The 22468-nt window shown below is 46.0% G+C and overlaps 1 protein-coding gene across 1 annotated transcript in view; it reads left to right on the forward strand.

Moving 5' to 3' along the window:
* dab1a (DAB adaptor protein 1a) overlaps window positions 1-22468 on the forward strand; it is a gene marked incomplete at both ends in the record, with an annotated part of 78477 nt that overhangs the window by 41117 nt on the left and 14892 nt on the right. Inside the window, 5 exons of the mRNA XM_080833041.1 lie at window positions 13897-14028; window positions 15901-16020; window positions 16890-16928; window positions 18390-18452; window positions 20566-20619. Of these exons, the coding sequence (XP_080689167.1) occupies window positions 13897-14028; window positions 15901-16020; window positions 16890-16928; window positions 18390-18452; window positions 20566-20619 (408 nt within the window). The remainder of the gene's footprint in view (window positions 1-13896; window positions 14029-15900; window positions 16021-16889; window positions 16929-18389; window positions 18453-20565; window positions 20620-22468) is intronic.

Genomic DNA, 22468 nt, shown 5'->3' on the forward strand with positions numbered 1-22468 from the left:
GGGATTAAAATAAACTGATAAGAAGGAAAGAGTTAAAACATCAAAGTGGTGCTGTCTTGGGTGGAGGATGCGAGTGAGCAGTGGGTGATAGGGATGGAGCCTGTGTGGGCTCAGAAAGAAGGGAGGTGCGGTGTTGATTTGGAGCCTGACATAGCCTTACGGAGGAGGGTATCTTAAGAACAGCTGTGTGGTACCTGTGCGGATCAAAGGAAATACACAGATAGCACACGCACAGGTCCTTGATTAGCTGAATGGGTACTGAACCACAAATTGGTATTAGCGGTCGTGTGGATAATTGATTTGTGGCTAATTGGTTGTGGCTAATAAGGCCATACTGGCCTGCCTCATTGGGCATACAGCTCCGGATGATTTAGGCTAATATATGTCCTTTACATATGGCTTACTGGAATGGTAGCAGTTTTGTTCCTTATGGAGAATACAGACTTTTTTTCACACACCAGAGTCCGTTTGGGCCGTCAGTTTTCCGTTTGTTTCGTTGATGTGAAAGCGCTTTTCTGAACTCGGGAGGGCATCGGGGGACTGTACCCACGTCCTCCAGAAAACAGGAGGTTTGTGGTTCGGTTCACCTGCAATGGATTCTTTTTCGGTGTGAAAGCTTTCCGAGCTAAAAGTTAAAACCAGGAAGTAAATGCTATAGATGGCTGCTAATGGATCCAAATTCTCCTGCAACAAATATCTGTTAAATGTGAAATTAATTTACACGCAATTTTCTGAAAGACTAACAGAGTTAAAAATAGTGACTAGAGGACAGTTGTGTGGCACTTAACGCTTGAGGGTATGCATGAAGCAAATTCATCTCACAGTGCTGCTGGTCTCCACAAAAACCTCATCATGCAAGCAGGTCGCATCAGTAACAGCAAAGCCAATATTAACCAAATAAACATGAAGATGAATAAAAAAACAACTAGTTAGTTGAAAACTATTTTTTCTCCCTTACTTTGCATTGTTGCTTAGCGACATTGGTAAATAAGAGCTGCCCGTTCTTTGCATGACATAAGTGGACCATGGTTCACAACCAAAATATATAAAGACTAGTGGGGCAGGGGCTGGGAGGACTAATATAGGAGTATAGACCAGCACGGTGGACCAAATGTGAAAGTAAACTGTCACAAAGTACACTCAGGTAACAACAATAGTCTACATTATGTCACCACTAGATCTTTTTCTCAGTCATTTCAAGTTAAGCTGACGCTGTGCAGAGTACATTTTGTTCTGCATGCTACATAAAAATGCAGAGCACAACCATTCAGTAGACATCCATACCAGCTTTGTCTTTCTTAGGCGCTAGCAAGATGACTGGTGCATCCCAAAGACACCCAGGGCCCGTCTCATTCTTCTGAAGTTCTGGGCACTGAGCTATTCCTGGCAACCCCTCCCCCTTCACCCCCGCCCTACAGCTCCCTGAAGGCTTCAGGTTTATGTTTACGTCTCAGACTTTTTTGAAAAGGAAGTCCTTAGGGAGAGGCATGCCTAAGTTAATGATGCATTTTAGAGAGAGCAGCGACCCAGGGGGAATCAGGAGGATCCTAATTGAATAGGCCTCATGGAACGGAGTGCTTTAAGCTTTACGACCCTCGACGGCAACTTCCCACGTGTGCCATCCTGTGAAATAAAGCAAGCACCTTATGAATTGCTTCTGACAAACAAAGGTTGATAATAAGATCCACCCAAAGCTGATCTAAGCCCAACCGATGGAGCTACATGAGTATGTATTCAAAGTATCCTAAAGCTACATCCTCCATATGATGTGTGAACTGTCAGTGATTAACTGACAGTGACCAGTGACTTAGAAACCTGCAGTGTATAATGAATTGATATGTCAGTATGTCGTTTATGAATAGTATGAAAAGTGGTGATCCTTATTTCAATCACAGATCCAGAGTCATCGCCTCTCTATGGAACCCAGTATTACATACAGGAGCTACAATCGCATTGTGAGATTACAGGTGTCAAAAGGGTCTTTTGGGGAACATAAAGACTGTATATTCATATATAATCAAATATATCTTTCACACATGAAGGTTACCGCCATATTCTTTTCTTCTTAGATTCTCTTTTGTTGCGGTAGTGATATGGGCACCGCAGGCGGTAAGCTAAATGAAAGTTCTCTCTCCCATTGGGAAGCACATTTGTTGCATTCCGATGACAATTGAGCCGGTGTCATGCAGGATAGTAATGTCTTGAAAAGTGGCTGCCTGAAATGGCACAGCTTGGTGTAGTCGTTAGGATTTCTTTTGTGGACGTGATGACTAAGAGTCATGATAAATGCATGGCCATTGTATGGTGCCAGGGGGAGCATGTATGACAGAACTTTAATCTCTCTGCAGCTGTCTGCGTGTCTTTGAGCTCTGCGACCCCCCCCGCGACCTTTTACCATCTTTGGGTCTGTGTCATACTGGGCTCTAATCAGCAGGCTCGCTGGTTTGATCCTAATCCTCGTGCTCGCGCGCTCGCTCGACCTCCCCAGTGCATACATTCCCCTGTTCAATTAGACTAGATAGCACAAGCCATGAAAGGCTTTCACTCTTTTGAATTTTTGTCAGCAGCTTGTTACGTCCATAATTAGTAGAGATGGGAGAAAAAAATCAATACAGTTTAGTATCGCAACATTCTTCGGCACAACATTATTTGAATACAGCAGCGCCAAGTATCAATATTTATTTATTTAATATTATCATTTAAATTTGATTTTGATAATGGTTTCTACTCTGTCCACAAGATGGCATAAAACATTGTTGTTGTCTTGCGTCATGGTAGGAATTGGAAAAGAAGTCAAAGATGAGAACAAATCTACTGCGCCAAGATGGCTACAGAGACGCCCAGTAGAAAAAATGTAATATACGGGAGAAATACATCACAATGTATCACAGAATCAAATAGCAGTACTTGCTTTACTGTAAAATGTAAATTATCGCAATAATACCATATCATGGCCCAAATATCGTGATACTATCGTATCGTCACCTCTGTGGCAATTCCCACCACTAATAATTAGTGATTCGTTTGGTAATTTGTGTGCAGGTTTTGGTGTTATCGTGGCACCAAAATGGCATCGTTCATTTCATTTTAGTTCATCATCATTTCATTGGACATCTTTACCTGGAGTTCATAATACACAGCCACCTCTTTATTGGCCGCTTTTGCACCTCATATCGCTATTATGACAGAATTAATGAGCCACTGAATACTCATATTTGTAGCACACGTATATTTGTTTGACAGCATATTGTGTATCTTATCTCATCTCTCTATGGCATCATCGGCGGACATCATCTCCACGGTGACACAGTCCCTCTGGTCCATATGGCAATGGTACCCTGAGCGACTCCCATCAGTCCGAGCACCAGGGTCGGCGCGGCCGCCCGCCTCTCCATTCTATTACAGGGCTTTAGCTGCGATGCGGTGCTAAGCTCGGGATTTGAGGCTGTTCGGAGGGAATAAAAGAAGCAGGCTGTTTGGGTGGCCTAGGAAAAGCCTGTCAGTAAATCAGGTTGATGGTGCATAAGACAGGACCAGAGCCCGACACGGCTTCCAACCCCGCCAGCGCATTAAAGGTCTTATTAGATTTGGGATCTGCTGTCCAGTGTTGTAGCCAAGGCCGTACTTCATCATACACAGAGAAAGAGACTGAGCTCTGACCATGACTTTGTGTGTGTGTGTGTGTGTGTGTGTGTGTGTGTGTGTGTGTGTGTGTGTGTGTGTGTGTGTGTGTGTGTGTGTGTGTGTGTGTGTGTGTGTGTGTGTGTGTGTGTGTGTGTGTGTGTGTGTGTTGTGTGTGTCATGTTTTTCTTCACTTTCCTCCTGTAACTCTTTAAAGCTTCAATTTGTCCACTGATATTTCTCTCCCTGTGCCTATCCCTCTCCCTCTCTCTCTTTCTCTATGCTTGTGTGTTGTACTATGAGCAGTTAGTGTGCCGTGTATGTTTGGCTTAATATTGTTGCCGATGTTTGTGTGTGTATGTGTGTGAAATGCTCTTCGACAAGCGTTTTTTCTGGACTGCAGGGGGCCCTGAATAGAATCACATCAGAGACACGGAAGGGGTGACAGATTGAGAGAGAGAGATGGAACGAGAAGGTGTGTGAGAGAGACAGAGAGAGAGTCCATCCATTCCTCTTCCTCCCCCTGCAAGTCTGCCTGTCTGATGGATGCGCCAACAGGAAATAACACTGTCAGCCCTGAGCTGCCTGAAACATGGCAAAGCAGCCAAATCTCCCTCCCTCCCTCTCTCTCTCTCTCTCTCCCTCCCTCCCTCTCTCTCTCTCTCTCTCTCTCTCTCCCTCCCTCACTCTCTCTCTCTCTCTCTCTCTCTCTCTCTCTCTGAGTGAAGGCTCTGCAAGAGAGCGAAGTTGTCTGGGCAGCATTAATCATATGCAGCTTATCCACAGTGACCACAGCGGTCAATAGATGAGTCAGTCAGCTACATATCACCTGGCAACGGTATTACAATTCTAAATTACCTAACTGCCATATGGTTGTCTCTCACTTTCCTTCGTTTGCCACGAAGCGCTCATTTAACAGCAGCATCAAACAGTTGGTCCATCATCTTCAGCTCGATGATTGCAGTATTTTTGACAAAACGTATGTTACAGTTCATAGGCAAATTGGTAGACCATATGGTGGACAGTAAAGTTTAACCTGACCTAACCTAACATATACGCTTATTATTTTTAAGAAAACTCTGTGAGAATGAACAGTGAATTCAATTTCTAGTCTCTCTCTCTGATAAAGTGCTCGTGCCCAGAGAGAGCATTTCTCTTAATTACAGACTGTCTGGAGGACATCCTTAAATGCCCGCCTCAGGGCTCGAGCTTTGATAACAACCCTCGTAGACGGAGAGGAGATGAGAATGAGAAGGGCAGAAGGGACAACCTCTTCTTGGAAAGATTCCTTTAGCTTTGTCACCAAGGACCCTGAGAGCGCATTAAGATGCGTTAGCGCTAGCCCCGCCCGCTTTCTCCATCCTCTGTGATTATCCCGGGTCTCGTCTCCTCGTGTCCCCTCCCTCTGACCTCTACCGTCGTCCATGTTTGCACATTCCTCGCGGCCTTCCTTGCAACATAGAGCAGCGCCCTCCTAATGTCATTAGAGAGGCTGCAATGCCACGGAGCACCACCGTGTGACTGGGCTAATCGCATTGTCCTCCTGCTGCCTGGAGGCCTGCCAGAACCAGGAGCTTTCTTTATTAACTCCCCCCCAAGGAGGAGAGAGTCGATCAGGGAGAGAGAGAGAGAGAGAGAGAGAGAGCGAGAGAGACGAGACAGACCTCGACCCAACCCGAACCAGCAGTGGACCACATAAGTCATGTTGTGCACATCGAGAGGGTGAGAGCATTTGTAAGCTGTGAAAAATAAACCAACTAATTGTTATTATTAACTGGTGTAAATTGTTAATGGACGGACCCAGAAACAGTAGCTAACTAGCTTAATGACTTAGCTTAACGAAGAAGCATGGGGCTGTGGAGCACATTTAGTGCCCGGGAGGAACATCAAGCTCAACAAAATAATGAAAAGCAGGAGAGATGAAAAGCGCGCCCTTCCAAAATGCTCTCAGTGCACATTAAAGTGCAATTAGGGGCTGCCTACCAGTCTCCTTATTAAGGAGCTCGCCTAACCTCTCAGACCCCCATTAGTTGCAGCCATATGGTTGGTGGCGACATGAGCAGCCATAAACAGGCCTCTCTGTGAGACGAATGCTGTCTGCGCCCTTCTCCCTCTCGCGTGTGTCTGGAACCTTTACGCACGCAGATTTCCGAGCCGTCCGTCCATATGCTGCTGGGCTTTGAGAGCCACTCCCAGAGGATGCGTCGGGCGACTGCTTTCTGAAGTCCCACTTCAGGCCCGGCTCTCGTCAAGGGAGTCATCTTTTGGCTGCCGACCCGTGTTGCCCGTCGGAGCTCCTGCCAGCCGCCTCCGGTGACGATGCTGGTGACACATGTGATTGAAGCGAGCCTCTCTTCCTCACCAATTAAAACCCTCCGAGGTCCAGAAACTCGTTGACAAAGCATCGGGGCCAGGCTGTTTACTTATTTATCTCCACAAGATAACCTACCCTCTCACGCCCCCCTCCTCCCCCCCGCCCATTCTCCCATCACTTCTCTCGCACACCTTCTAATCAAAGACTTCACCCCCACCCCTCTCCACAACCAACACTCATCATCGCCACGACTGCAGTTAATTAGTCAAAAACTGGCGCCTTGGCAACAGAAGGCTGGTGATGGCGGTGGGGGGAGAAAGATGTTGGAGCTCTTTAAGCGAGTCAGTTGGAGCAGTCAAGAGAGTTATGAACCACAAGGCTGGCAGCTAGCTAGTGCCTCCTCCTCCTCCTCCTTCTCCTCCTGCTCCTCTTTCACACCGCACGCAGAGCTCGGTAGACAAGCACTCACAAGCCCCCCCCCCCCCCTCCACTTTCTCCCACTCGCACTGCGTTAGGGGTGTGATGGCTGCAATGTTTGGTGGGGAGAGGGGGGGGGATGTGTGAGATAGAGAGAACGATGGAGTGAATTCTACAGAGAGGGAGAGAGAGAGGGAGGGAAGGACGGAGGGAAAGGATGAGTGGTGAACATGAGAGACTGAGAGACAAACTAGTGTGGTAGCAGCGTGACTGGCAGTGCTAGCGGGGCTAGCAGGCCGGATGCCGGGCCCCTTGTGGAGAGTCTTTGGGCATGCTGTGACAAGGATATGCTGTAATGATGTTTCGTCTGGCGCATTAACACTACAGCTAATCTCACCTGAGCCAAAAAGGAGGAGTGCAAGGGCTTTTTAAGTATGTGTGTGTGTGTGTCTTTGAATGTCTTTGTGTGAGTGTGTGTATGCATTGTGTGTGTGTGTGTGTGTGTGTGTGCGTGTGTGTGTGTGTGTGTGTGTGTGTGTGTGTGTGTGTGTGTGGGCTGGACACAGTTATTAGCCTGCTATCTGAATATTGTTACTGTAAGTGTGTAAGTGACAGCTTGGCTTGGCATGAAGCTCTGGCGTGGGGAGCTCCAGGCAGGCGGTGGAGGAGTGGCGCAGGAGGCAACCTGCCCCAGACTCTCGGCCTAACTCCCGGCTGCAGAGTGATGTAAAGTATATGGCTATGGATTTCCACAGGCTCTGCAACCAACCTGAAAAATGAATGAATGCACGTTGCATAATTTATCGAACAGCCATAGAATGATGGAATATATTGAACACAATATGCCATAGAGTTGATGGTTTGATTTAACTCTTCCTCGGTTTGACACGTAGACATAAATCAGAAAGAGAAAGTCCCTTCCATTCGATCATTTTGTAAGAATGGACCCCCCACCTATTTAGGCAGGGTTGGGGGAATTGTGTGTGCAGAGTGATGCAAAAGAACAAAATAATTATACATGTGGGACTTAAGAGCGAGAGCAAGAGAAGGAAAGAAAAGAAAGTCTGTGTGAGAGAGAGAGAGAGACATAGGTATTTATGGGTATTGTTGTCAGGGAGAGGGACGGGGTGTGTATTTAAGGGGGAAGAAGGAATTGCTTGTGTTAGTGGGGTTTAGATATATAGAGAGAGGGTGTGTGTCCTAGAAAGAGATAGAACGTGCCTGCATGAGTGTGAAATAGAGACAGAGAGAGAGAGTGTGTGGATGTCGGAGTGTGTATGTGTGTGTGTTTGAAAGAGGGGTGTGTGTGTGTGTGTGTGTGTGTGTGTGTGTGTGTGTGTGTGTGTGTGTGTGTGTGTGTGTGTGTGTGTGTGTGTGTGTGTGTGTGTGTGCGAGAGAGAGAGAGAGAGAGAGACAAACACTCTGTATGTGTGTGTATGTTAGAGAGAGAGAGAGAGACTGTATGTGTGTGTGTATGTGTGTGAGAGAGAGAGAGAGAGAGAGAGAGAGAGAGAGAGAGAGATGGGACAGCGAGTGGCTGGGCAGGGCTATAAATCACGGTAAAAGCTGTTAATGAGATAGCGCTGGAGCTGAAATATGAAGGTTAAAAGGTGGAGGTCTGTGAGTGCCGTAGTGCTGGAGAGAGCCAGGGCTCTCCATCAGAGACTCCTCACATATGCAGCCTCACACACACACACACACACACACACACACACACACACGCGCATACACACACACACACACGCACACACACACACACGTGGAAACACACAGACGTAGACTGGAGCCTAGGGAGGATCTGGGGCTGTGGTGTCAGGTCATTTGAGAAAGAAGGGCAGGAGAAGAAGGGAGAGAGAATAGGAGGCAGGAAGGGAGTGATGGAGAAAGGGAAGGGAAAGATTGGTGGAAGGAAGGGAGAGTGAGTGATGACTGTTGACAAGTGAAGGCTGCAGCATCCACATCTTACACTGTGCAATCTGTGTGGGTGAGGTAGAGGGTGTGTGTGTGGATGTGCACATGTGTTTACACCGGCTGAATCCCAGCTCCAAACACATCAATCCACACTAATGTGGCACAACAGAAATGGAACTGTCTCTGATTTACAGTCATCAGCCTTGCCATATCACAGAATACAGTTCACACAAACACACACACACGCACCACATGTTACTTTCGTGTGTAATATGTTATGCTGTAAACTGCAACCCTGTGTAGGTTTGTAGTTGCAGTACTCGGAGAGGAATAGTTCATGAATATGTCTTTTGCTTTGTACGTGATGTGTGTGTGTCTGTCTCTGCCAGTTGTGTGTGTCTGTGTGAGTGTTCATGCTGTCTGCAGGAGACTTCCACATGACCAGAGATGCATGGGTGTAATGGTGCCAAGTGAGAACTGATGTTTCTGTGGTCCTTGGCTGTGTAATTGCATTCTGACTGTCAAAACAATGTCTCATCCAGTGCAGTAATGCAACACAAGAAGTGTGTGTGTGTGTGTATGTCTGTGTCTGCATGTGTGTGTGTGTGTGTGTATGTGTGTTTGTGTGTGTGTGTGTGTTTGTATGTCTGTGTCTGCGTGTGTGTGTGTGTGTGTGTGTGTGTGTGTGTGTGTGTGTGTGTGTGTGTGTGTGTGTGTATATGCGTGATCCTCTGGGTGGGCTCAACATGACGTGCATGCGTACACACTCGTGTGTGTATAAGTGACCTCTACCTGGGAATCTAACTTGAAAAGGCATCCTCTCGCATCATGCATCTTGCTCCAATTCTGTCTCTCTCCCTTACATGTTACAGACAAACACACAATGATACCAGACCACAGTTCATTCTCAGGGTAGGAAGCTGGGCCAACAACATGCTGTTCATCTCTGTCATATAGAATAGTCTGTGAGTCCAGTCACAAAGGATTTCATACAGAGCTATAGGTGTTATTTAAAGGATATTTACTCCATTGAGCAAGTAGGATGTGTACAGAAGCATATTTGAAATCTTTATATTGCACTCTTTTTTGAAGTAAATTCTGGTGTTGTGGTTTTTGTTAATACAATCAGTGCCCCCCCCCCCCCCCCCATGACCATTGGTTCAGAAAGCTTCAGCTGCCATGTGAATAGATCCTCTTTCTTTCTTTCATTCATTCATTTCTCTCATTGCTGTAGTCTATTTCTCTTCAAAACGACAGAGCGGCAGTTAAACGTCAGTGGCCCGCTTCGCGTGTACCTCTGAAACGTTGCATGATAAATTGATGATGCCTTTTTTTTTGGCGCCGTTTTTGTTTTGGATGAGCATTAAGGCAGCAGATGTTCACTTGTGTTTAGTCTATGAAATATTGAACAATTAGACCGGCGCCACCGCCGAGTAAACCGTAGGCACTTTGTGAACGTCTTTAGCTTTTATTCCTCCCAAGCTGAGCACAAACAGGCAATAATGTAACACAAAAAACCAAGAGACAGAAAAGAACAGAATAGGGCCCTAATTGTGAAAAATGACGCTGGTAGATGATAAGCGGTATGACGTTGAGTAACCATGGCACAGTGAGATCCTTACCGAAAAGGAAAGCATGTGTGTGTTTAGCTGCGACTCAAATCACAGTCACAGAGCAGTGTGCCTTCTACATGTGCCAGATACCACCAGCTGCTTGCATATAAATAAATCAGTCATGAATGTAGCAGAGAGAGCAGACATAGAGGGGGGATGATGCTTTAGTGCTATCAGTGCGTGATAAGAAGCTACCTCACTTTCTTGCCGTTTACATTCCATGTGGCCAGTTGTGAATGAGGAGTACATACTGTCCTTGCCAAGGCAGGATGCCCTCGCCGTAAATCCAGTGCTTTCAATCAGTAAGGACTTTCACAAGGAGGGATTCCTCCTCAGTCCTCTCACTCCCTCCACATATGGAATCCATACAGCCCTGAGAGTGATTTTCTGATGCCCTTCACTGGGGGATAGAGGAAAGGGCTGTAAAGCTTGCGGTGACCTTGTCCCTCCTCTCCCATGCCGGTGGCTCGGATTCGCCTGTGGTCCCAGTGAGGAGGAGCTCCCGTGGGGCCCTGAGCTCCGGCGGGACTGCGCCTCCTCCCCAGCCTGGCACGCCGGCTCCTGCTCTGGCTCCGCGCTGATAACGCCAAAGCAGAGAGCGGATGGGTTCAGCTCTTTGTGTGGAGGACAGCGGCACCCGTTTCCCTTCCAACACACACACAATCACATACACACAGACACGCACACACACATAGCCCCCCCTCTGCGCTAGGGTATAATCCTCTCACAGAGGCATCATGGGAAGCTGAGCATTCTGAGGATAATAAGGCTGAAAAGCCCCAGTCTTGCCTATGATCTGGATATTACTGCAGATGACAGTTCTATTTCAGATATGCACACAATGCCCACACTGTGACTGTTTAAGACGACGGCCCATCGCAGAGTCCGTTGAGGACTCAATGTTATCAAGAGAAGCGCCTTTATGGATCTATATTCATCAGACAGCGTCTCATTACTGCGAGTCATACGGGGTAACCGTTAATCACTGTAATTGCACTGCTGGCCCTCAGAATCACAACAGGGTGAAAAGGTCATGGATACATAATGGCATCGATATGAGCGCTGTGTGACAATACTTGCTCAGCTTCCACAAGATGGCCGCCACCGAGCCAGACGTGTTCAGCCAGGGGGAGATAGCAATCTTACAAGTTTTCCTAGAGATGTGGTTAGTGACTTTGGTTATTTTTAACTATGTTGGTTTTTAATGGTGTGTTTGTGTTTATTTCCACCCATGTTTGTACTTTATGGGTATTTTTCAGATAAAATGTTGAAGATCATCACAGAGGTAGGCTAATTGTTATGAATCCAGATGTTGAACCAGACCAGATGTCACAAAATAGTTTGTTTCGGGTACTTATCCACTTCTACCATGGGATTCCATTGAAGTAGAACAGCCTAGGGTCTCCCCTCAAAGACCCCACGGCAGTCACGCATTTTCACTCAAAGACTGGAACCCTCTCTTTGGTCAACATCTCTGACCGAGCCATCAGGTGTGGATGTGGGGCTGACGCTGACCACACGATGGAGGATGGCCATGTTGGCTAATGTTGGTGATGGCAGCGGCAGCAGCAGGCGGTAAAGCCTACACCAAAGAGCCCTACCGGCCCTGATAGGGTGAGAGAGAGAGAGAGAGAGGAGAGGAGTGTAACTGAAAAGATGGTTAAATCAGGAAGGCTCTTTCAGCAAGCATGGATAGAACACAGGCTAATCCTCTCCCTGCTGCCTAGCGCACAATGCACAACACAATGGCTCAAAGGGAATTGTGCTAACACTCGCTGTCATCTGCGCGCGGTTTTAGGGAGACTATCGCCCAATTTGGGATGTTTTGTTCCTGCCTAATTTCCTCGTCTTCAATCCTTTGTGCCACGAGAATAGATGCCAGGCCCGACCCAGAAACAGTATTCCCAAGTCGTATTTTAGCAACACTTTGAAATGTTTTCTGAAAGGTTGCTTAAGTTCTGCTTCTATTGGTTGGTTAGTATCTCTGTATTTGTCGTCTGGACATTACCTCTCTTTAAGTTGAAGTAAACAGTGGAGTGGCTTCATGTTGAGTACTGCCCTTTCCTGTTTTCTTCTTTTTGCTCCTTTACATCAGCAGTGGCCATATAAAAGTTTGATATATTACCCTTGCTATATGTTGACACCATTCATGATACATCGCTCTGTTGTTTGTAACATATTCTATACCAGGGTATGTGGGAAATGCATTCAATTAGTATGAATATGAAACAGATTATGCATGGTTCAAATGCAGTATTGGCGTGGCTCTACATTTCGAAGGGTTGTGGTGGGTAGATCTGTCCTTAATGTGACCTGACACTGCCCGCCTGAAGACTGAGAGGTGGATGGATGATTGGTTGTGTTGCAGCTGGTTAGCCTTTATGAAGAGCAGTAAACCTCTTTCACAATGTACAGGATTCACTAGCATATCCTCCCCGTCTTGTGAGAAATCCAAGCTCTGGTATGAAGAAGTACAAATGCATTGAGTTACTGTTCTATGAGTACAATCCCACTGGAGAGGAGAGTCAGTTGCTGTATTTAGATGGAGGTGGATAAGCGCCCATGGCACCCATGCAAAATAATTGATATTGCCAAGATTCTGTATACACTGTATATTGTGAACTTTTGCAGGAGACAGTCTGTGATTGTTTTTCCTTTGCTGTATTTATTATTGTGGTAATAGGAGGTTTGTGGGTGTGAGTGTGTGTGTGCGTGGGTGGGTGTGCGTGTGTGTGTGTGTGTGTGTGTGTGTGTGTGTGTGTGAGAGAGAGAGAGAGGCAGTTTGAAAGACTGTCTGAAAGAGGACCAGATTACAGGTCATTATGATGGAGCACTGGTCGTCCGCTGTGATAACACAGACTCCATTTTGTAAGCTCCAGGCAAACATTAGATTCTGTGAAATTGTCAGAGGAAGGCTACTGTCAGATGGATACACAAGTAATTAATCTTTCAAGGATTTCCAGCGCTTCCAATTTAATACTGCCCAAAAGGAAAAGAGATGCTTGTTCTTCTTTTCTTTTTTTTCAAAGAAGGACTTGATGCTGAAGCTCGAAAAGCACTGTGAGATTAAAGCCAAAGGTTTGGGTATTTTTTCATTTGAATGCCTCACACAAAGGAAAACAATTTACACACTTTTCTCATGCTTAAATGTCTTCAGAAACGTGGTTGGAATCCTGTCTATGTGATTGTCCAGTGCATTTCCACAAGGAATTAGCTCTCTGGGCTTGTTTGCCATTACAGAGGAATCCTAGAAAGTTCTATGAATACTGCTTTTGTGTTTAATCATATTTTATGACGCCGTTTTAAAGGAGGCGGAGAAAGACCCATATCCTGATCACATTCTGATTTATCATTGGTAGCAGTGGGTGAGATTTTTAGACGTGAAGAGAGGGCGGAGAGCCGAGGCCTGATGCCTGGTGTCTTATCCGCTCATTGTTCTTGGCCTGTCAAGAGCTCATTGTGTCAGTGATGTGATGATGAGGACTCTTGGAGAGAGAGAGAGAGAGAGAGAGAGAGGGGCAGAGGACTTGATTGCCACTCTCTGCAGATTGAACAGATTTTTTATTTTTTTTTCTCTCATTTTGCCACTCTTGACTTCTAGAAGGGTTCTCATGTGCACTGAATCCCTATTGTTCTCCTGCCTCCAGGAATTGGTCTCATCCTGAGCGGGTGACCTATTTATCAGCTCAGAGCTCTTCAGTGGGGTTTAAGATGGGTTGCCTCTTGACATGATGCCTCCTCCATGGTCCAAAGTGTCTTCATGTTTGGACTATTCGTCCCAGAGGTGTCGTACTTAACCTTCGGCCTGATTCTGAATTGCTGGTGATGATTACTCAGGTGCTGTTGTGTGAGCTCTCACAAAGGGTTCCAGGGCAACCAGGCCAGACTTGTTCCCACGTCTTAGATGCTCATTGTCTGGGACATCCTCACAGGCTTTTCCCTGTGGGCACGCTCTTCTTCATTTAGCTACGCTAGTCCTTTAATCCATATTCTCAAACAGTTATTTTTTCTGTCTCTCAGGTTCTTCAGCATCATCATGCGGTCCATGAGATCTCATACATTGCCAAGGACACCACTGACCACCGGGCCTTTGGCTATGTCTGTGGCAAGGAGGGCAACCACCGATTCGTGGCCATCAAATCCGCTCAGTCTGTGAGTATCTGTGGGCTTGAGGTCTTAAATTCATCTCAGTATTGTGTGTGTGTGTGTGTGTGTGTGTTTCTTGTGTGTGTGTGTGTGTGTGTGTGTGTGTGTGTGTGTGTGTGTGTGTGTGTGTGTGTGTGTGTGTGTGTGTGTGTGTGTGTGTGTGTGTGTGTGTGTGTGTGTGTGTGTTATGGTGATGGCTGTTTGAGATTGCACCGTTGGAGTAAATATTATGTGTGTTCATGTTGCCGGTTTCTTCTTCTGTGTCTGCTACTCATTGTCTCCCTTCATTCTCATTCCCAAGGCCTCCTATTTCAAATCAGACTCCAGCAAAACATACCTGTAGCCCTGTAGCCTTCCGGAGAAACTCATCATCCATTTTCATTTTGCCTTCAGGGTCACTGCTAGCGCTGTGGCTTCTTCCGCTGTTTGTGACTGTGACTGTGACTATGTGGTTGTGTGTTTGTGTTTGTGTTGCTGCTGCTGGTGACTGTGTGGTTGTGTATTTGTTGTCATCAGTATTACAACCGGAACTGTTTCCCTTGCCTCTGGACTCAGGGCTCAGTTTTTTTCCCGTGGCCCTTGCCATGTTTTGTCTGCAACCCCTGCTGCGTCGGCTCGGCCTCTTCTTAGAAGCCGTGATCGATTCCCCCCAGGTGATCGATAAGCACGCATCGCCTTCCCCAGCAACCCCCCCCCCCCCACTCATCCATTCCCCGCCTGGTCACTGAACTACGGCTGACCCAGCCCACTGTGACATAGATGGATGGAGGGGTCCCTGCCACCATTCGCTGCCTGTCTCTTTCCTTCCGTCCTTCTTTCTTCCCTGCTTTGTCTCCTCTCTCTCGCTCTTATTTCTCTCTCCCCCTCTCATTTTCTCTCTCTTTCCCCCTCCTATTTCTCTCTTTCTCCCTCCCTCCCTTCCTATTTCCTCTTTTTTTACTCCCATTGTCTCTCTCCATCTTTCTGTCTGTCTCCATCCCTTTTTCTCTTTCTATCTCTCCTTTTTCATTCCTTCATCATTTGCTTTTTTCCCACTCATCTCTCTCTTCTATTTTTCTCCCATGTTCTCTTTCTTTCTCTCTCTCTCTCTCTCTCTCTCTCTCTCTCTCTCTCTCTCTCTCTCTCTTCCACCTTGCTTTTATGTCCGTCCGTGTAGTCGTCGTTTCTGTCTGATGTGACAGAACAAAGGGGTTCAGCAGCGAGGCCCTCTTTTACTCCGAGCGAAGGGCAGAGTGTTCCCCTCCCATTAGCGTTAGCCGCTACTTAATGGCATATTAGTGACATTTAGGCGAGCGCTGAGCCTCGGATACATTTTTAATGCCAAGCTAAAGCTTTGATGAGACACCACAAAGACTCATTCTGATATGTCCAACCCTTTCACTGTCACAGTGCTCTAAAAAGTCACCTCTCATTTGGGAGCGCTCAAGCAGACGATCTAATCATGTATAGGTCCATGGTCTGGCACACTGTTTCACAATCAGAGATTATTCAGATGGTGCTGTGACAGGACCATTGTGTGGATAGGGAGTCGAGTTCCTGTGGCTCAATGTGTAGAGAAAGGTGCTAACCACTCCAAGATCAGTGGTTTGACACTCAGGGAACACACAGACTGACCAAAATGTACATCTGTACTGTACTGTAAGTTGCTGTGGATAAAAGCATTTCCAGAATGAATACATTTAAATGTAAACCTTAACCCTCATGTGCAGACACACTCTTATATATAGACACAGACAAAACACTCACACATACACCGACGGACACATACACAGCGGTTTATGCTAAACACAACATGGTGTATTTTCTGTTTGAGTTAAAGTGGGTATTGTCTCCTGGGCAAACTTTTCTAAAAACCTGTGGGTCGTTCTGTTTGTCCAGGCTGAGCCGGTGATCCTTGACCTGCGCGACCTCTTCCAACTCATCTTTGAGATCAAGCAGCGTGAGGAGATGGAGAAGAAGGCTCAGAAGGACAAACAATGCGAACAAGCTGTTTACCAGGTGAGTTTATTGCCTCAAACACACACTCAAAGACACACAGACACACAGACACACACACACACACACACACACACACACACACACACACACACACACATACACACACTCACACACACACATACACATGCACGCAATCATGTTTAAATGCAGTTCATGTACAAACCAAAGACCTGATACATAATCACACTGAGACACATACTCTTCAACATAGCCTTATGGGTAAAGATTTACAGGGATAACATATTAAATATACAAATATGTGAATGGGTTGACAGTTGTAGTCAGAGCGTGACTAGTTAAAGAACCTTCAATTCCGACTTTTTCCATTGTTCTCTCTCTCTCTCTCTCTCTCTCTCTCTCTGTTTACTTCTCTTTCTCTCTCAGTATACTCTTTGGTCTTTCTTTATAATCTCCCTTTTTCTTGACAGTCCTTGTTGATTTTATCCATGCTGCTCACAAGACTAAAGACTAAACATAGAGCCCAGAGAAAATGAGATGCTGCTTGGCAAAGTCAAGGTGAACTAGAGGCGCTACTTCATCTAGGGTGAACTGCCATGAAATTGAGGACTTATATCAATTCTTCTTAAGCTCTTCTCATGAATTGAATAGGGTTTTCAGTCTGCCATGACTTTGTGGGTGCACGCTCATGAATGCCATGTAGCCTAACATGTCTTTCGTAGCTGGAGAAGTTTCAATCTCATATCTTAGATGGGCTTCTCTGCTTCTGCTTAATGTGCCTTAAATTGGTAACGCTTCTCTTTCTTTCTTTCTATCTTTCCTTCCTCTCTCCCTTCTATTATATTCCCTCCCCATCACTGTCCTTCTCTGCCAAAATCAACGCTTGTCTACCTCTCCATCGCTTTCCAAAGACCATTCTGGAGGACGATGTTGAGGATCCCGTGTACCAGGTAACGTGCTAGCGTGCTAAATCGCTAATCACATTCTCTGAAATGCGCCCTGTCAAATTGCTCTGCTTTGGAGGATTCCCTTCTGAGAAAAAGTCATTTTAATCTGCCTCCCATATTTGATTTCTCTTGTTCTTTCTCTTAAATGTGCATGTCATGTTCTTGCGTCATTTCACCTTATTTTCTTTTAAGCTGTGAGGAATTTTTTTTTGTAATTGATACTTGAAAAAAAAAAACATCTGTGTGCTCAGCTCTCCTTTTATTTTGATTATTCTTTGAAACATTTGTCTGGTGTGGTTCAGATTTGAAATGCATGGTATTCGACACAGGCCCGATTGTTGTTATGCTAGATGAGAAAGCTCTTTTGTCCTAACTGAATACAGGCAGCTGTAATGCCCTTGACTTAGGGGTGGGTAGGTGCATAAAGGACATGGCACCAGCTTCTGTCTAATGGTTTATGTATTCCTTTACTCCTGATGAAATAAGACCCCCCCCCCCCCCCCCCCCTCCCCATTTGGCTGTATGATGCATGCTGATTGATATAATGGTGTCTTAATTTGATCGCTGCATTGGGGAGCCAGAGGCCTTACAACTGTATGAATAAAGGGACTGCTGATGGGTCCACCTAAATCCCAGGCTCCATGAGGCCTACTGGGTTGAACTCAAACTGAAACAAACTGACAGAAATATATGATTTATATATATATATTTATATACGTACATAGACAGAGAACAATAGTATTGATTTCAATAGTAGTGATGTGTATGACCCAACTGTACATGGAAGTCTGGTTCTCCCTAATGCAGGGACAATGGTAGTGATGTGTATGACCTAACTGTTTATGGTAAACTGGCCCTCCCTAATGCAGGGGCACAGATCCCACCCTTCTGCTTGCAGGTACAGCCACAGGCTCTGTAATCCCTGAAAAGTGACTCAGCAGTTCTTATCCATAGCTGTAGCCTCAGCTAAGCGTAAATGGCCTTCACATTGGTATTCTGCCTTGATTGTGTGGTACTTTACTTTCCACAAGTAAATTAGATTAAGAGATTTGATGACCCAAAAGATAGAAAAGGTAAAAAAACAAAAACACATTTTGGTGGGGTCATTAAATCTTTCTCTGCGTCTTTAGGGTTTGTTATTTGTGTTTTTTGTTTGTGGTGGGGGTTGTGGGGTTGTGTGACAGACAGCTTTGCTTAATCATGGCCCTAGAAGTTAGATTTCTAACCGTGCAGAAACTTCAATCAGCCAAGAGCCATCCACCAAGACCAGAAGCTTCCCTCTCACCCTCCAAGGGGCCATACTTGATACTTGCTATTGATTCTATCTGATCAGTCACCTTTGTGCTCTCTATCTTCTTCACTTCTTTATATCTCTTTCCCTTTCTTTGCCTTTTCTTCCTTCCTTTTTTTCCTTATCTTTCTCTTTTTGTCTGCTTTTCCTCTCCTGTGCTGCTGACGTTGTAGTACATTGTGTTTGAGGCGGGACACGAGCCCATCCGTGACCAATCAGAAGAGAGCATTTATCAGGTACAATCAAGGCCCTTTTCTCCCATTCGCTGTGATTTCTGAAGCTTCACACACAAATAGACACTGAATTAAACACTTTAAAAAGTACACATCAACACGTATCACATAAATTAACATTCTATGGGACGCACCCCCATGTCAGCTTTTTAGACACTTCCTCTCCCTAATTTCTTTCAACTCTGTTATTATGTCAAAGTTATTCTTAGGAAAGCCATGCTGCCTGACAAAGCTCTCATTGTCATTATGAAAGAGAAGAATGCACCTCATCCAAACACGTCACCTGTTTGACAACATAAGTATCAACCATATGGAAGAAGAACCCCCCCCCCCCTGCCCACCTCCCCTGTCAGGTCCTTTGTTTTTATCAAGCCCTGATGAAAATATCTCCATACAAGCGCGAGTCGGCATAATGAGCAGCGTCCGCATTGTTCGGCTGACTGATGCTGCGGAGTCATCGGCGCCTCTTGTCTCTGGATGTTACCGCTACAGACAGGCACCTTGTTCTGACGCCAGCTGTACACCTAGAATTAGACAGAGTGTTGCACAACGCGTCGGGCTTCGGTGGTAGCAGCAGCAGACGGTGATTTACAGTGACATCTCTCCGAGTCTCGCTCCAGGAAACATTCTCGCGTTCCGAGCCCTGTGACCATGGCAACAGGTGGCATGGTTTTTAATTTTTTTTGTCAGGTGCCACTATGCTGCCACTACCTGTGGCTTGCTGCAGCAGACACCAGTGGAGGCCTTCACTGTTAACACCAATTATGTCAGTGAATTAAGCAATAGCAATTCAGAGTCCGCTTTGAGGGAACCTGAAATTGATTCCAAATTGGTCACCCCTATCTAAGGCGATACATATTGATGTCAGCGGTTCCACCCTTCACTTAATAATCTCCAATATCCAATCTCGCAGAATAATCTCCCGCACTGCCCCCTTGCATATTAGCAATTTACACAGATTATAATGGATTCAAATCGAAATTTTATGCGCATCACTTTCTATATACATTTACAACAGAACTGAAGGAATATCTGACACCGCCCAGGCCGGCGATGCATAAATTCAATCCGCCTCGCTTGCCGGACAAACCATGAAAATTACAGATGAATCCTATAATTATGATAATCATAATCATCTCCGTGGTCATTCACGGCCCCCTTAAGACTGGCCATCTGACCCTGAATAAGAGGCCTGCTCGTTTCGACCGTGTCTACTGCCTTCCAACCGCAGCCTGGTTTTGACAGCCTGACTCCGGGTCGTCTCGCGGAGGGTCGAGGGCTGACCTTCCAGCTTGTAGGCGCCTGATTGATTCGGCGCGAGCGAGTAAGTAGCAGCCCTGCTCCTCCCCTCCACTCCGCTGCACCCCAACCCCCGGAAGATGAAAGCAGCCGGGGTTATTAATCACCAGCCAAGCCGTTTGATGTTGAAGTCAAATAGATGGAAGAGACGCGTTCAAATGGAAGTGTGTACAAAACACGTTGAATAGCAATCAGCCAGACAGAGGAGGAGAAGAGAATTAAGAAGGATGGCGAATTAGAGTGGATAGAAAAACACACACACACACACACACACACACACGCAAACACGAGTTTGTGTGTGTTTCAGTGAAATAAATAAAGTGAGAAGAAAGACGCTTGGATTAGAGCTGTCCATCTGATGTTGGCCTCATGGGTTCTCAAGGCTTTTCAGTTAGTCAGCATGAAAACGCAGCTGAAACTAAGCTTTTTTCACTGCTCAGCAAACACAACTGTCAGCACACAATACTGACAAGGAACAGGATACACCGTTTCGTGCTTTAACTGGAGAGAGAAACCATCGAAACTCCACTGTAGACACTAGAGCACACACAGACACTAGTAAGATGTTTTCGCTAACATCCATTCTACAAATTACTTCACTTTGTCCGTCAATTTTAAAGTTTTGTGAATATATGCCACGGACAATAAACCTTAAAACGGTTGAACAATGTTGAAACAGGTACCCTTAAACACATCTGATTGATTCCCACCAACTGATTGATTTCCAGACTTCCTGCTGTTTCAACGTGTTGTTATCAAGAAGTAACTTGTTTGTTTCCCCCATGTGTTTTTGGTCGGGCTGATTGCCTAACCCCAGGTTCCTACCAGCCAGCAAAAGGAGGGGGTCTATGATGTTCCAAAGCGACACCCAGTGAGTGTAGCTGTCTGTGCCTCTGTCTTTGTGCTTCCCTCGGGCAAACCTCTCAGTCTGTCGCAGCGAGCAGGTCTGGTGTCTGTGTCCCCCACAGGTGGCATCTCGCTCTGGGACGAATCTGGCCGAGATCTGGGGCGGTTCTGTGTCTGATCCGGGCCAGATCCTGTCGAAAGGCAGATGCCATCGGGCCTGCTGTGTGAATCACTCTCTCACAGCTTCTGTGGGCTTCTTCAGAGTAATCCCTTGCATGTGCAAATCTGTGATCATACTTTAGGGGAGCTTCAGGGCCAGAAATAACTGATCCTGGCCTTGCATCTAGAGATGGTTAACTCATTCCATGGAATTTTGTCCTGCTCCTGATCCTTAACCAATCGAAATTGGAGTTTGGAACCACCCTTCTTAGCCTTGATTCTTTGGGATTCTTTGTGTGTTCATTCTAATCTATGGTGCACTAAATCCCATGGTGTTTATATGTGCAAATGTGGGTTTGTGTGTGTGTGCGAGGGAGCGAGTTTGTGTGTGTGTGTGTGTGTGTGTGTGTGTGTGTGTGTGTGTGTGTGTGTGAATTGAAGATGGGTTTTTATTGTGAGTCCCATTGCCTTGCCGGGGTTATTGAGAGGTTTGCTGGAGGTCCTTTTGTGCCTGGTGTGGTTGCATGTGCTTGCGTGCTGATCTGTGCTCAGTGACTTCATTCTACCCATATGGATGTATTGCCTATGTATCTCCATGGGCGCATGCATAGCATGAGCAGAGCAGAGCCCCGCAGGCATGCATGTGTTAATGCCTCGCCAGCACTTACAGAATTCATGTAATTAGACTGGGAATATATATGTATACATGTACGCTATCCATATGGGTGGGCAGTCAAGATCCAGCCATGTTTTGAAGAGATAGCAAGAGTTCTACAGCATGAGGATGTTATCGCAGTTACGCAATGTGATCCACTTTATTGTTATTTAACACATGTAAGGGTGGACACCATGGATATCACTCAGTTCCATTGATGTGATACTTATCCTTGGGCTGCCTTGCTAATGAATAGATTTGTTAGCATTTTGTTAGCGATTTGCGTGAATGCTGAAGTGTGACCTCGCTATCTCTTTCAAATGGCTGACGTGTTGACAAACTGCTCCATCTCCTCAAGTGTTACTGCTGCTCTGCTTATTCAGTCAGCGCTTCGTGAGCGTGGCCCCTCCACTGACGCCGCTCCACTCCAATCCCCCCACCTTACATGACAGTCAGTCAGATCCCTGATCCCAGTCTGATCCAGAATCATAAAACAGTGGTGCCCTATTGCAGGGGCATTAACAAGCTAACTTCCTCCCCCAAATAACAGTCAGGTAGATTAGCACAAGGTCTGGTCCCAGGGTTTGGTCTTACCTCTCAAGCTGGGGCTGCCTATTTTTTCTCACAATGAGTTATGATCTTAGCCATCAAATATTATTAGGGATAATTGTACAACAGGAAGGAATTTTCTTCTCCTCTGTCTCTCCCTTTTTTTCACTCTGTTCCTGCATCATGTTCTCCACTGCCCACTTGTCCTCCGCCTCATCTTCTTTGTCTGATGGTTTATTTCTGGTGCTTCTGATGCTCCACACACAGTGCCCTGGTATCAGAGCCTCGGCAGCTGAGGTTCTGCCCACAATTGTATCCCACGCAGGAGACCCTGTCTATCTGGTGCCATCCCATAATAAACTTTGCCCGTGGAGCGGTGTTGATGTGGGCATGGGAACTCAAACAGTGCGATCCAGACCATTCTAAAGAGGATTAGGCTTCTGAGAATATGTTATTGTGATACTGCAGTTTAAAAAAAAGAAGCCTCTGCACTCTGAGTGCTGTTCACTCT

This window comes from Sprattus sprattus, assembly GCF_963457725.1.
Source record: "Sprattus sprattus genome assembly, chromosome: 2".
Lineage (NCBI taxonomy): Eukaryota > Metazoa > Chordata > Actinopteri > Clupeiformes > Clupeidae > Sprattus > Sprattus sprattus.